This window comes from Taurulus bubalis (genome assembly GCF_910589615.1).
Source record: "Taurulus bubalis genome assembly, chromosome: 7".
Classification (NCBI taxonomy): Eukaryota; Metazoa; Chordata; class Actinopteri; order Perciformes; family Cottidae; genus Taurulus; species Taurulus bubalis.
The window spans coordinates 22,229,416-22,244,013 of record NC_136595.1 but is presented as its reverse complement, the minus strand read 5'-3'; the positions used below and the strand labels follow the sequence as shown (position 1 = coordinate 22,244,013).

At 39.6% G+C, this 14,598-nt stretch overlaps 1 protein-coding gene across 1 annotated transcript; it reads left to right on the top strand.

The window, feature by feature from the left end:
• Nucleotides 1-5,612: 5,612 nt before the first annotated feature.
• On the top strand, nt 5,613-11,842 carry LOC306739448 (LIM/homeobox protein Lhx8). Its single transcript, XM_079221467.1, has 8 exons — nt 5,613-5,742; nt 6,984-7,109; nt 7,268-7,389; nt 7,729-7,949; nt 8,645-8,748; nt 9,282-9,377; nt 10,192-10,381; nt 11,432-11,842. The coding sequence occupies exons 1-8, from the start codon at nt 5,662-5,664 to the stop codon at nt 11,506-11,508; spliced, it is 1,017 nt and encodes a 338-aa protein (XP_079077593.1). The 5' UTR covers nt 5,613-5,661; the 3' UTR covers nt 11,509-11,842.
• Nucleotides 11,843-14,598: the final 2,756 nt, after the last annotated feature.

Sequence of the window (14,598 nt, the reverse complement as noted above, 5' to 3'; positions counted from 1 at the left end):
CATGCAAAATTTGAATTACATAAATAATATAACCACTGAGCTTCTCTTATGAATCCATAGAGCTTGTCTACATGTTGATTGATCAGTTATGCATTTACTTATGCAAAGTATTAATTTGGTGCTAAATGGCCGTGTGTATTACACAAATATGCTTTGAATGACTGAATCTAAAATCTGAAATCCAGAGGGGTTACAGCCTTTTTCAAGTCATGACCGTTTGCATTTGACACAAGTTACTATGAAAAATACAAAATACTATGAAAACCAACAGAGTTAGACACACTGACCTCACGTGTGAACATGAAGGGACACACAGAGCACCTGCAGGGTCGACATGCTTCTGTCGACCCTTAAAGATAAAAGCTTTGTGATTCAGTTGAGCTTTTACTGGACTTTTTGGAACTTTTACTGATTACAATTGGAATACATCAAGCATTACGGTGTGTAGGCTGCAGTACAGCATGTACACATCACTACGACTGCTGCGCTAATAATAATCATTATCATCAATCATCATAATAAAGAAAATGTATTAATGTTACCCTGCTACAAGGCTACATCCATCTTCGGTAACACTTTACAATAACTGCACACTATTTAGCATTAGTAAAGCATGAGTAAACACTTAATTCCTAATGTTTGAAGCATTGTTCCAACATGAACACTCATTAGTAACTCATTAGTATGCAATTCATAAACACAGTTACAAATGTTTTATTCTTGCGTTTCATGATTGGGTTTTCATACTTTATAAATGATGATTCCCCATTTGTAAATTAAGTAATATATATTGCAAACCAATTATTAAAGACTTATAGATGATGCACTAATGGTTAGCATATGCTTTATAAACGCGTTTTAATCCCGCAATTCATGATTAATTCAGGTATTTACTAGTCATTAGTTAAGTATTAGTTAAGTATTTTGTGTGACCTCATCTAAAGTAAGGACTCTCTGTGCTTTACAATGCATTCATAAGCAGTGCCTCAAAGCTAACACAAGTCTCAGTTATCTTCTCAACAGAAAAGGGAAATAGACACTTATTATAAAGTGTTATCAGATCTTCTTTTAATTCCTCAGCATATCTTGAAAATACAAAAAAATACAAGAAAATAAGGAAGTCATACAGAATAGGAGCTGATTTATTTAAATGAGCTTCATTTAATTTATCATAATTAACATTCATATTTCCCCCCAATTTCTTTATTCTCTTTTGACTGGCTGAGCGTTGCCATGGCGGACTCACACTGAGGTTGGTGCTTTTTTTCACTCCCCAGCATCGTCGCGTCGCTCTCTTCTCCTCTGGTCTCACACCAGGACGCCGGCACACACCTGTGGATGTCTGAGGCGACCGGGCTGCACAACCCAGAAGAAGAGCACCAGAGCGAGGGATGAGAGTGCAGAGGAGTGGTGATGAGAGACGGGAGAAGAAATGTTATTTTACTGTTGAATTAGTGATACAATGAGCATCTGTTTACATATGGAGGGTGAATCAATGTGCATGTTGTTTGTGTAGCAGCCACAACGGTTTTTAGTTATAAGACATTTCACAGCAACTGTGTGGAGGAAAGCACAGTTTGAATCCTTATTTATACAAAATCTGAAGACATGAGTAAAATAACTATCAGTGTTATTATACGAAATACACACAATTAGAATACGTTGTTGCAGTTTCCTTATAAGAAAAAGGGGAAATAATTTCTACAACTACTTTTGTTAGTGGTATATATATAGTATATAAGTATAACAAAGAGTAGGTGACAGCAGGTTGATGTAATAGTGCCCACTGCCAAATCAAGATACACATACTGTGTGAACGAGAAATGTGTGTTATGAAACGTAATTATACGATAAAAAAGTGTTTTTTAAAACCCCAGTAATCTAAGATCTTATCAAAGTACTTCATCAATCATCAGAGCTGCGTATAACACGCTTTGCAGAAATGAGTCCCTTCTAATCTTCAAATGTACCGATGTGCACCACAGCAGCTCTCTCTCACTAAGCAGTGGACACACAGCCATAAACACACGTCTACCTGTCAAGCAGGTGGAATAAAGATGGATGTGCCGCAATAAACACGGTAATCCCGGCAGACGTTTTCCCCGGCTTTAAATGCCTAATACACAACGTAAGTCTTAAAATAACAATTAGTGTAGAAATGGAAGAGGGGTGATTATAAATTCCATTCAGGAAAGGGGTCTTGGCTGTAAGCTGGGAGGTGGCAGGGAGATGTCGGGGAGTCATGCGGCTCTGAGATGGGGGGGCAGCAGTTTTTGCAATCAGCGTTAAATAGAGCAGTTTTGTGCCTGTGTGATTGTCAAGTGGGCCATTACTCGTTGATAAGAGCACTTTTTCCTTATGCCGCTCTGATTGGGCTGAGCATGCTGCTCCCTCTCACATGCTGTCCCAATGCAATCAGGCCCCTCTTTCACGGCACTGCCATTTTCACTGCTGTGATTTCCACCCATCGGCCCCCACAGGCCCCCAGCCAACGCAGCCCCAAACCCCCTGCACCGCCTCCCCCGGGCCCTCCTCCAGCACCCCGACCTCCCCCTACAGATTCGATGAGTACCCATTTACAGCAAGGAGAAAAGGTCATGCCAAAACTCGTTGTGTCAATTGTAAACCACCCCAATTCGGACTGATTTCAATGAAATAAATGAGTCGGTGCAGCCCTGGAGAAAGCAAAGGTCCATGTGGAAGTAGCACATTAGGAGATTTTCTCAGAGGCTCACCAGGGCCAAACGCTCAACACTTCTCTCACACATTCCTGGTTCTGTCTGTATTTTAGCAACCTGTGTGTCTTTTTAAATGTAACTTTTACAAACAATTTCTCATTTTAGAGCTAGAAACATGCGCAACAGTAACAATTTTGCCTCCGGTAAGAATGGAAATATGCTGATGTGATAACCTTAAAATTCCCTTGTTTGGATAAATGTATATTTCACCATTGTATATTTGTGAGTGTTTCTGTTTCTCAAAGTAACTGTGCTTTACTTCTTAATTTGACAATTGCCGCCTGTCATGTTCTTTGTTTCAGGTACTTTGTTGACCCCTGTGTATTAGCGTTACTTCCTTTTTGTTTGGGGCCTCAGAAGTTCCCCTGCTGATAACAACAATTATTTTCTTTTAAATATGTATTTTCTTTTTTTTTGACCTTTTTAAAATGTAGACAATTATCTAGGTGATTACTCTTCCTTTTGCCAAAAACAGGACTTACACATTTGATGAAGGTGACAAAACACAGAAATTTCCATATTACACCAAAAAAGGAACTATGGTTTATAAACAAGTTTGCCAAAGAGTCCTTCAGAGACAAATACATATTTGGGGTCACTTAAACCCCAAAGAGGTCTAACTGGTCTATTTCTGTATAATAAAATAAATAAATAAATAATGTTTATTTGGGACCCCTACCTTAACATCAGGGTTAAGAAAACTGCTTTAAGAAGTTGTTTTTATTCTAGTATGATTCTTAAATTCCCTAAGACTTCCAATAATGGAAAAACTGCTAATAAAATGTAATGTTCAAGCAGCTTTTGATACATGATCCGCAGTGTAACACTGCAAGTTTATAAAAGCATAATTCTCCAAAGCTGTGTTTGCATATTCTTAAAGCCCATTTTGCCATCACAATCCCTGACCTACTTTTCTATACATCTCACCTATAATGGAGTATTTATAGATCATACTGTATACGCAGCAGCCAAACAATTTTGTAAGAATTGTTGATAGATGAGACGTTGTTTTTGTCTGCTTCATATCGTGCAAAACATTTAAGAAGCGAGCCATGCAACTTGTTGCACACTCTTGTGATCATATCAGGTATTCTACAGATGGTGCATTGGAGCGATAAAGACTGCAATGTCTGAGAGAGGATTAGTCTTTTCACGATGAGGTATTATTTGTGTTGATATCGTGACACTTGGCAGTGAGGCCTTCCTGCATGGCGTCACCTCTCTGCGCTCACCTTTGACCTCTCACGGGACTTTTTCATACACTTGGAAGCGTTCAAAGAGCTCTGCAGCAATACGGATGGAGGGGAGGAGCGGCTTCAGTGAACTGTCTGCTCTGCCGTGTTTGAGATGTGTCATCTGATAGAGAGCATTCATCTCCACCAGGTGGAACAGGACACATCTCGATGGAGGCACGCTAACTCCTTTATCCCTCTGAGATGCTGCGATACGGACGCAGACTCATGCCGGTGCAGGTCGGACTGTTATCCCGTCAGAGGAGACAGAAAATAGCCTTATGCTGTTTGTGTGTGTGTGGCGGTTAGGGTGGAAGGCTGTGTGTGTGTGTGTGTGTGTGTGTGTTTGGTGATGATGGGTGGGATTGCGTGAGCGACTGGGTTGAATGAGTTTGTGAAAAGATAAAAAGAGTAAGCGACTTGTGTGTTTTCTTTCAAGTACCCCAAAGGGTTTGTTTATGAGGCTCGTGTACTTATACTCCTTGTGAAGTATATCTGCATGAACCCTTCCAGAGAATACAGTTCTATACAGCGTCCCCCGTCACCGCTTGGATGGAGGTTAACAGTTAACAAGATTTGCATACAGCCTTAAAGCAGGTGGGCGGCTTGATTTTCTGTTTTGGGATGATGTAAAATCACTTAGCGGGCCAAATAGCATATTCACTCAAGTATACACTTAAAGCGTGTATTTAGCTGACATTGACTTTACTTCCTCGCTGTTTGGGTTCCAGACCACTGTTTAGTAAAATGATAACGATTGCAAAATCAAACAATAGTTTTCCTTTACTGATTTTGTTCTTTTCTTTAGACATTTATCCATATGTAGAAAATATTCAAGCGGTAAACCTTCCTTTCACAATCAAATGAGGCAATTTGGGCATTTGATAGGAAAGCAGAAATAAAACATAATTCCGCAACATAAAGGATGAAGATTTCTTTTCAGATTTTCCAGACTATCATGTTATTATTTCTTCATGTGAATTATGGTATAATTTTCTCTCTTTAAGCATCCTTAAGTTACTCATTTACGCTATACATAAGTAATATCCCTAAAGTAAAAGAACAGAAGTATTATCAGCAAAATTCATAAAGAAATAAAAGTAGTATCCTGGATTAGTGTACTGAGCATGTGTGGCACTTGTGGGGGAGCTAATTTTAAGTATTTTATATCATATTAAGTAGGTACATTTATGAGAATGCATCATGTTTTGAATATAAAAAGAGGAAATTGGCTAAAGTAAATAAAATAGTGCTGTTACAACTTTGCCCTGAGAAATGTGCTGTAACAGTTAATAAGTTTACATATAGTCTATAATTAAAATGGTCAAGTGAAGTGGGCTACAATACCTCAAAATCATAATTATGTAAGGTACTTGAGCAAACTGGTTATTACCATTAACTTCGTTATGCTGCCTGCGTGTCATTTCCAAAGTTTTACCTGAAGGCAAACTCCAATCAAAACAATGGATCATTGCACACATCCATAAGAACAGAACAGTGACGGCACTTTGCATTATTCCACATAAAAACCACACAGAAGGGAGGCGCGGCCACAGAGGACAAGGAATATGACTTATGGTCCGCCCTCTGGAGACAGCTCGGCACAGAGGAATCCTGGAGGAGAAAGAAAGGATACCAGCACTTTTACTTTTACTTTGGACCCGGGGAGCCTCACCCTCCTGCACGCGGACATGCGCTGGAAAAGTGAAGTCAAAGTGGAGTGTTGCGTCGTGCGCGAGACTGAAAGCGGATCTCTGCTGTCCAGCGATGAGGTGAGTCACGCGCACTCAAACACGTGCACGTCTCATCAGCAAGAGAGGCGTGAGTCAGTAGGTGTGGACCGAGTCGGCAGATTAAATAAATACTAATCGAAATTGCTTTGCCAATTAAATCAAAGTGGGCTTAAAGCCGGTCCCTCCGCGGGCTGACAGCTCAGTATTTTCACAATTTGAAGAAATGTCGAAGAAAATTACCCCTCCCCTGAATTCTGCAATTAAAAAACTCAAGTAGTTAATGAGACCTCTTCACCTTTCGGTTGCCCCGGGTAGACGTTTGTGGCGAACTTAGGCTTTTTAATTGCTGTCATTAAAAAAATCAATCCCCTTTTCCCCCCACCCGAGACCTCGCGCTGTTTTTGTTTCTGATTGACACGTGAAATTGGCACGTTTGGGGTGTTTAGCCACAGCGCGCGCGCGCGTCGCGCGGAGCGGTTTGCTGGCTCACAGATGCAGATCTCAAGAGCATAATGCACACAGGATAAGTATTAGCTGAAGTGTTGTCTGTTTATGTACGTAATGGCTATCCTTCTCTTTTAAATGTCATTTCGGTAATCGCCGGCGTTGTCATGGTGAAAAGTGAAAGGCAAGATATTTATGGGATGGCGCAGGGGGGCATTTAAGGCAGCTGCGCCAGTCTGACAGAGCCGCAGCCTCTTCCCGCCGCGCAGCTTCTCGTCATGTGCGAAGATTGCAAAGGAGACGAAGAGCTGCGAGATACATGCGCGGAGGACAGGAGAGGCGTTATGGTATGCATTGCGTCGGCTCAAACGTATTCTCCAAAAACGAAGAGGGGCCATTGTTTTATTTTGTTCACACAGTTTTAAACATTCTTGACTGTGGACAACAAAATGAGAACACTTTTGGGGGCAAATATGAAGAATATTTCTGCTCCAGAAAAGGCCTACTACAAAATTAGCATCTGGGATCATGCAGCTAACTTTCTTTCAGGGGAGAAAAATTCACTTTGATTTTTTTTTTATTGTCATTCTGTTAAAGTGATAATTGCTGTGAATATTATTCTGTAAACTGACGCTATATATTTATTTTGTATCACGTTCTACATATTTCCATTTTTTTTTTGGAGTTGAGTCGGAAATACTAGTAAGAGTTTTTTTGTTTGTTTTTTACACCATGGAGTTGTCGAGCTGTGTTCAAACACGTGGTGTGTGCGTGTGTTATGTTGTGTTGTGTGTGTTCGGGCTGTCATCTTGTACCCGCCCGTCTGCTCCCCTCAGGGCGCCCCGGTGGAGCCTCTGGATGAGGACGCGTCGTCGCTGCAGGCGATGGCCTCCGCACCTCTGTTAGGCAGAGCGGTGTGCGCGAGCTGCAACGAGGACATTGTGGATAAATATTTATTAAAGGTAAACCCTTTTTCTTTCCCGAGGACCGTTTCTTTTAAAATTTGGATTATTACTTTTTTTTTTCGTTTGCGTTTGGATATCTGGTTACTCGTGCGTGAACACGGACATACACCGTGATTGACTTCTGCCAATTTAAATGTATCCCGTTTCTGCTCTAGGTGAACGACTTGTGCTGGCACGTGCGCTGCCTCTCCTGCAGCGTGTGCCAGACCTCGCTCGGCAGCAACACGAGCTGCTACATCAAAGAGAAAGAGGTGTTCTGTAAACTGGATTACTTTAGGTATGTGCATCGACGACAGAAGCTAACGAAATAATTGACTAATTTAAGCTGTGCGTTATAATGCATATTAATTACAATAATAACAGTCGCAAGACTTGGCATTTCACTTTTTTTTGTTTACTGACGCGGCAGGCGCTTGAATTAAAACTCCTTAATTTAATTTAACAGGGACTACTTTTTGTCAAAACGTACCAAAGGCAGCGGTATCAGACTATTCCTTCGGTTCAATTCGACAAAAAATTCTAATTAAAAGATGCCCGAAAAGACCCAACTCTTGTTGAACGCCCTCGGGCAAGCTCGTGCAAGCGGGTGTCTAATCTGCGTGCCCTTCACCTGCAGAAGATACGGCACCTGGTGCGCGTGCTGCGGCCGGAACATCCACTCCACGGACTGGGTCCGCCGGGCCAAGGGCAGCGTGTACCACCTGGCCTGCTTCGCCTGCTTCTCCTGCAAGAGGCAGCTGTCCACCGGGGAGGAGTTCGCTCTGGTGGAGGAGAAGGTGCTGTGCAGGGTCCACTACGACTGCATGGTGGACAACCTCAAGCGGGCCGTGGAGAAGGGTGAGCCGGCTGAGAGACCCGGTCCGTTAGGCCATTTAGCATCGGAGACCGGAAGAGTCACTTTAAATACTGGCACGACTTTTTTCCTAATTTGTTATATTTTGACATAAAAATACACAATAATTCCCTTTATTTATTTTTTTTAGTTAATTTTTATTTATTTATTGTATATATAGACATAGCACCAATAGGACGACAAAACAGTGAGCTACAAGCCAGCAAAACATCATATAGTCAGTGTGTGTGTGTGTGTGTGTGTGTGTGTGTGTGTGTGTGTGTGTGTGTGTGTGTGTGTGCCTGGGCCTTTTTGAGATGAAAGAAAAAACAAAGTACATAGATGAGGACAGATGTATATATATATATTTATATTATTTCCCCTTATTAAAAATAAATAAATATGTTTCACAAAACTCTGACTCCCTCTGGTCAAAATTAAATTGATTAAAAGGCCTAATCTGAACATACACGGTTGTTTCCAACATGTAGGCTCTATATAATGAGAATATATAATGAGAATATATTTTAAAAAGAATATATTTTAAATTAAAGTGAACATGTCCATGGCCATTTTTAATGGCTTGGTTTATTTGTATTGAACAGGTTTAAAATACTGTGTTTCAAAGTAATACGGATTTCTTAATTCTGTGCTGTTCAACATGTTTTAATCTGATTATGAATATCTGCTCCTGTTGCAGGAAACGATGTTAACATGGAGGGGGCTGTGCCCACTGAACAGGAGATTAACCAGCCGAAACCCTCCAAGAGAGCGCGGACCAGCTTCACTGCCGACCAGCTGCAGGTTAATCCTCACATGAAACAGACAGATACATAATAATATATCATTATTCTTTCATTTATGGCCTAAATAACTGAGACTAAAAACACTAGCCCCATCAAGTTGGGTTATTTTGTTATAATTCCAAATTTGTGTAATTAAGATTTAATATACAGGGTAAAATTAAAATAAGGTGTCAATTTGAATTAACTTGATAAATAGTACAACATGTATTTACATAAAACAAGGATGCTGGCTTTTAAAATCAAAGCCTTTTAAAACAATATTAGTTATAATTATGTTCCATTGTTAAGGGCATTATAATGTAATGTTCCAAATCACCCAATTTCAAAAAAGAAATTCTGTCCAGTATTTTTTTTAATTCACATTTATCTATAAATACATTCCAAAAACATGATTTATTAACAGCACTGCTTCTGATACAGACAAACTAAATTCTGGTCAAATCTCCACACAGCGGTTAAACAATGCATGCATGACATCAGAGTAAACCTGTGTGATATTGTAATCTCTGTATCTGACCTGTGAACATGCAGGTGATGCAGGGACAGTTCGCTCAGGACAACAACCCAGACGCTCAGACTCTGCAGAAGCTGGCGGAGCAGACGGGCCTCAGTCGAAGAGTCATACAGGTCAGTGACGGAGATGGCTGATGGAATATATATATATATATATATATACAGTATGATCCGACTACTTACAGAGGAAAGGTTCAAACTAACCACTATATGCTGGTAAACACGGACAAAACCAAAAGAAAAACATACATTCCATTAAATATACTTTATGCTTTAAAATAACACCTGTTTGTGTAAAATCATACTGAATGGCAGAATAAAGAAACGCTACACACCTTTAGTTTATCCTGAAGTCTTTTCCCCTCATCTTTCTCCAACTTAATGAGAAGTTGTTGTATTATTGGTTTATGAATATTGATGTATTATTGTGCATTGTAACAGCTGCTTGAGGTGAAGCTATTTAAATAAATGCAATTATGCTGGACAGTTTGATCCATAGCAGTGCATTGTATTTCATAAGATGATAGTGTTTTTAAAATAGGAAATATAAAAAAATATCTTGTTATGTATGGAGTATAAATCAGCATAAAATTGAAATACTCAAGTGCAGTAATACCTGAACATCAAGTACAGTAATTGAGCAAATGTACACAACGCGTGTAATCATATGAGAACCTTTGAAACAAAGTGTGTTTAATGTCATACATCAACCACAATATAATGGGAGTGCTTCAATATAACTATTTGCAAATACACTGGTTTGATAGTGACACTGGTTTCACTCGCCTCGAGGCAGAAGTGATTCCTCGATTGTCACATCATGAGTTTTCTTGGCAGAGAGATTACGGGCTGCATAATTACCCACGATAATCATCTTTGTGTATTGTGACGATGAAGCTTCATCTTTATCCCTCCTCGTCCCGCTCAGGTATGGTTCCAAAACTGCAGAGCGCGCCACAAGAAGCACGTGAGCCCCAACCACACCTCCAGCACCCCCATGACCTCACTGCAGGCCAGCCGGCTCTCCCAGCCCACCCTGACCCCCGAGGAGCTGCAGTACACGGCGTACGGAGGCCCGGAGGGATCAATGCTCTCTGCACTGCACTCCTTCATAGACAGTGAGCACCAGCCTTTTCACGATCTTAAGACCGTTTACTGCGCCAACTATGAACACTATGTGTCAAAATCATATTTTAACATTTGAAGTATTACATTGTTATGGCTTATTTAAATGGAACTATATCTCAAGTATTGTGACTATAACAAGAGGCATTAATAAAGGTTGTCCATTACCTCCTTTATTTGAGTTAGTGATTGAACCTTTGCCTCTGAAGTGAGTGACAGTCAAATAAACAGATAAGCGTATCATTTGCTGATGATTTGAGGTTATTTAAGTAACATTCATTTTAAAAGTCTACTCCAAAAGTTGAGAGCATATGATTTTACCAGGTAATAGCAGGGGTCGGCAACCTTTTTGATATGAGGTGCCAGTTTAACATTATTTTTGATAATCAGTGTGCTTAATTAATCAAAGTTTAATTATGACAATAGTGGATCTGTAATTTCATTCCATACTTTCTAGGCAATGTGCAGAACAAATTTTTTTTACTAACATTTCTGTCCCATAATCATGATATTGGAATGAAATGTGAGCGCACTAGACAAGAAGGCTGCTGTCCCCCTTATGAACACATCCACCACATCAGAGTTGAAATCATCGCGAACCTTCAACCAATCTTGTTCATCAGGAAAACTTTTAACACGTTCTAGCCAATCAGAGGCAGAGTAGGGCGGGTCTTGGTGGAATGCAGGTGGTGGAAAAAAGAATCAATCAAATCATGGCAATGGTGGCAGGCGTGCTTAAGGTTATACCGCCGGGTTATAGGATGTTGTATTTTTTCTCTCTCCAGCAAACCAGTGTTGCTGCTTCTACAAATATAATAATGATAATTATAATTTGTCCCTTTCTGTATTTTTAATGAAAATACAACAAATCACAAGGAGTTTTAAGACGGAAAATAAAAGCTTTCACAAAGTGGTCATTACAACTGCTGTGTCTGGCACTAGAAACATATGTAAATTATATGGATATATAATATACATTTCTAAATATGAATATAATTTATGGAAACTGTAATGACTCCAGTGCTCTCTGTGCTTGCCCGCAGTACACTCCCCTCCGTCCATGTTTCAACCGCTGCTGCCGGCCCACGCCATGACCTCCCTGCCTGTGTCTCACGCCTGAGCTGCTCTCTCTCACTTTAACACACGCACACGCACACGCAGCAGCCTCAGTCATCCACCAGCGGTCGGCCGTCATTAGCGGCTGCAGTATTCAGATCTTCATGGTAAATATGAATTCATTTTAAGTGAACCGTAAACCGGTCCCTTTTCTTGAACTGCCAGTAAATTCATTACATGTCGACATTCTTTGAAAACACAAGCATATTATGTTATATTATATAATTTGTCCTGTATAATGTGAAAATGGAAAGGTTTCAGTGTACATCATTGGATTGTGACATATGACATCATAGATTTATATTTGTTTGTGTAGTTGGTGACACAGTTTGACCGTGAAAGCCACCAAAATGACCCAAAAGGTCAAACCATTATGAAGGTGAACTTGAAATTGTTTATATAGCAGTGTTTGGATATTGCAATTTAATTTATTTATTGTATGTGAAGTCTGTTTTGAAAATAAATGTCTAATTTCACAAACCCTGGGCTGAGTGAATGAGAACAGATAACTCACTGGTCAGATCCGGTGACAGCGGACATGCTGCAGTGTTTACAGCCGATATATATATAGATATATTCCACATTTGGGAAAAAAAGTAAATGCATTGTAAAAAAGTTTTTATTGATAAAAACAGAAGTAACAAAACATCTCCTATTTAAAAGCAAAATATATTCTGTTTAAAACACATGCAACCTTTAATATATAAATAAATATATGACAATTATGACAATTATACTGTCAGCTTTGAGCCAAAATAAATAAAACAGTTCGTATTGACATGTTTGAGCACTGCATCTTTAGAGTTTGACTTTTAAGAGTTTGTGGGAAGAAAACTGACGCACATTCTAAGGAGAGCAGATTTACTTGTGTCTACTTGTTGACTGCATGTGGTTGACCAAAAGAATCTAATTTCCAGACATGCGAGGGTGGGGGGAAGGAATATAAAAAAAGCTTTTACTTCACTTATCAGATCTCAGGTATTCACCCTCATGGGAATGAAATTAAAACCCGAGCGGCATAAACATAAAGATACACAACTCAACTGGTTATTCAATATATGAAAAAAGGAATAACAACATGCGAAACCCACTTGTTATATGCCACCCTGAGCACTACATGCATCATTTCTCTCCTTTCAGATACACAAGCAGAGTTGTTGTTTTCTCTTACTGAATGGTTACGTTGTGCGTGTCCCGGCGTGTTCGGCTCTACCGGCGGCAGAAGGTGTGTGAGCCTGGCAGTGCTGTCGCTCTGAGGCACCATGGGGGCCGGTTCTCAGGTTTGACAAACACGCCACAAAGACTCACAAGCGTGAGTCACATCTCAAAGATCTAAAAAATGAACATCATTTCAAGTGATGCATGGATGCATTTAGGAAAAAGGAAAACGTCACCTGAGGTCTGATGTCTGTGAAACACAAGGAGACAGGCTGTGTAACTGCCAGCAGCTGTGCTGCTCATTTATTTCAGTCTTTTTTTTTTTTTTTACCAACAACCTGGTGACATGCAAACCTGAAACTCACATGTTTTTGCAGATACATTTCTCCAGCACTCCACAGGAATGCATCAACTAATCAAAAATTCAGTCAAAACGAGACTCTTTGCATGTACGCTTTGTCTGAAGCCACAATGTAAAATGGTATATAAAAAAATACAATCTGACAAACAGAAAAAGTTATGGACGACTAATACTTTAGTAACTCCAGCATACCTTCCAGGAGCAGCCCCACTTTGGATCGACACGACGAGCCATAGTGATGAAACTATTTAAACACTGTTTAAAATGAAGTTCATGACTTAAACAAGAAATGTTGGTGTTATGTTTTATCCAATAATCCTCAGAATGAAGGCGATACCCGACCCTATGTGTCTTCCTTCATAGGGAGCACAGTGGTTGTTTATGTTGGGTCATGAATATTAAAATGATCATAGAAACATCTCAAACCTCTCCAGCAGCTTAGACAAACTTTTCTGCTCTCCATCTGTGTGTTCAGTGTTTGAGAAACGTGTTTCTTTGTTTGAAAGGATGAACTGCGTCTGTTTGTAGCTCATGCAGTTAGTTGTATAGGTTTGCCACATTTTGTTTTCATTCATCAGAGGTGACCAAGTAAAGAAGCCTCATATTTAGTTATATTAATGGTAAAAACACACAAAGGGACAGCCAAGAAGTCGATTAAACTATAGGTTTATTTTTAGTGCGGTGAAAATGTACTCGTATTCGAGTCATTCTAACTGACATCAAATCAAGATGACCACAGCAACTGCTCTCTGTAAAAAGGAAGACACTTTCCACAGCCACCTTTATAAAAGGAAGTGACTCTTTGATTTTGGAATTTTTTTGGGGGGCGGGGGGGTATCACTTTAAGAGCACTCAATGTAACGGTAAGCACGAGTAACACGTTGAGGTTCTGTGTTCTTTGCGGTTTGGCTGCAGCCGAGAATAATCCTGCGACTTTATTGAACATTCCTTCTACTTCACCTTCCATTCCTAGCCCTAACATCTGGAAAAGTAATCACTGAATATCCCTTTAACAAGTTCTGTAAAAATGTAAACACATTAAAAGCATCTTCTAATGTAAATTATGTAGCTGCAGAATGTATAAAAACACTCAATGTAGAATCTCTAAGAAAAGGCTTTTAAGAGTGAAGCGCTGTGTCTTTATGTCCCCGGGAGTTAAATATGGAAACAGTGGACGCAAATATGTTCGTCTCAATGTGAGACAATAAGAGGTCAAAAACTGTGATAACACAATACACAGGTGAGCTGACGTTTGACCATTTCATGGAAAAAACAGTTCAATCATCTGTTGCATTCACATCTCAACAACAGTACACATAAAACGTCTGGTAATAACTGGCCCCACTAAGTGGTGAAAACTGGCAACTACAACAGATTAAATGTAAAAAAACAGCTGACTTTTAGCACAATCTCAATAAAGAAAGAAATCACTCATTCCAATAGGAACTTAGTGTGTCGTATGACTGTGGCTTTACAAAAGTATAATATCAATTTATATCTGTAATAACTATAACATTAAAAAATATATATATTTACAAGAACGTCACGTTTTATACGATCCAATAAAAATACTTT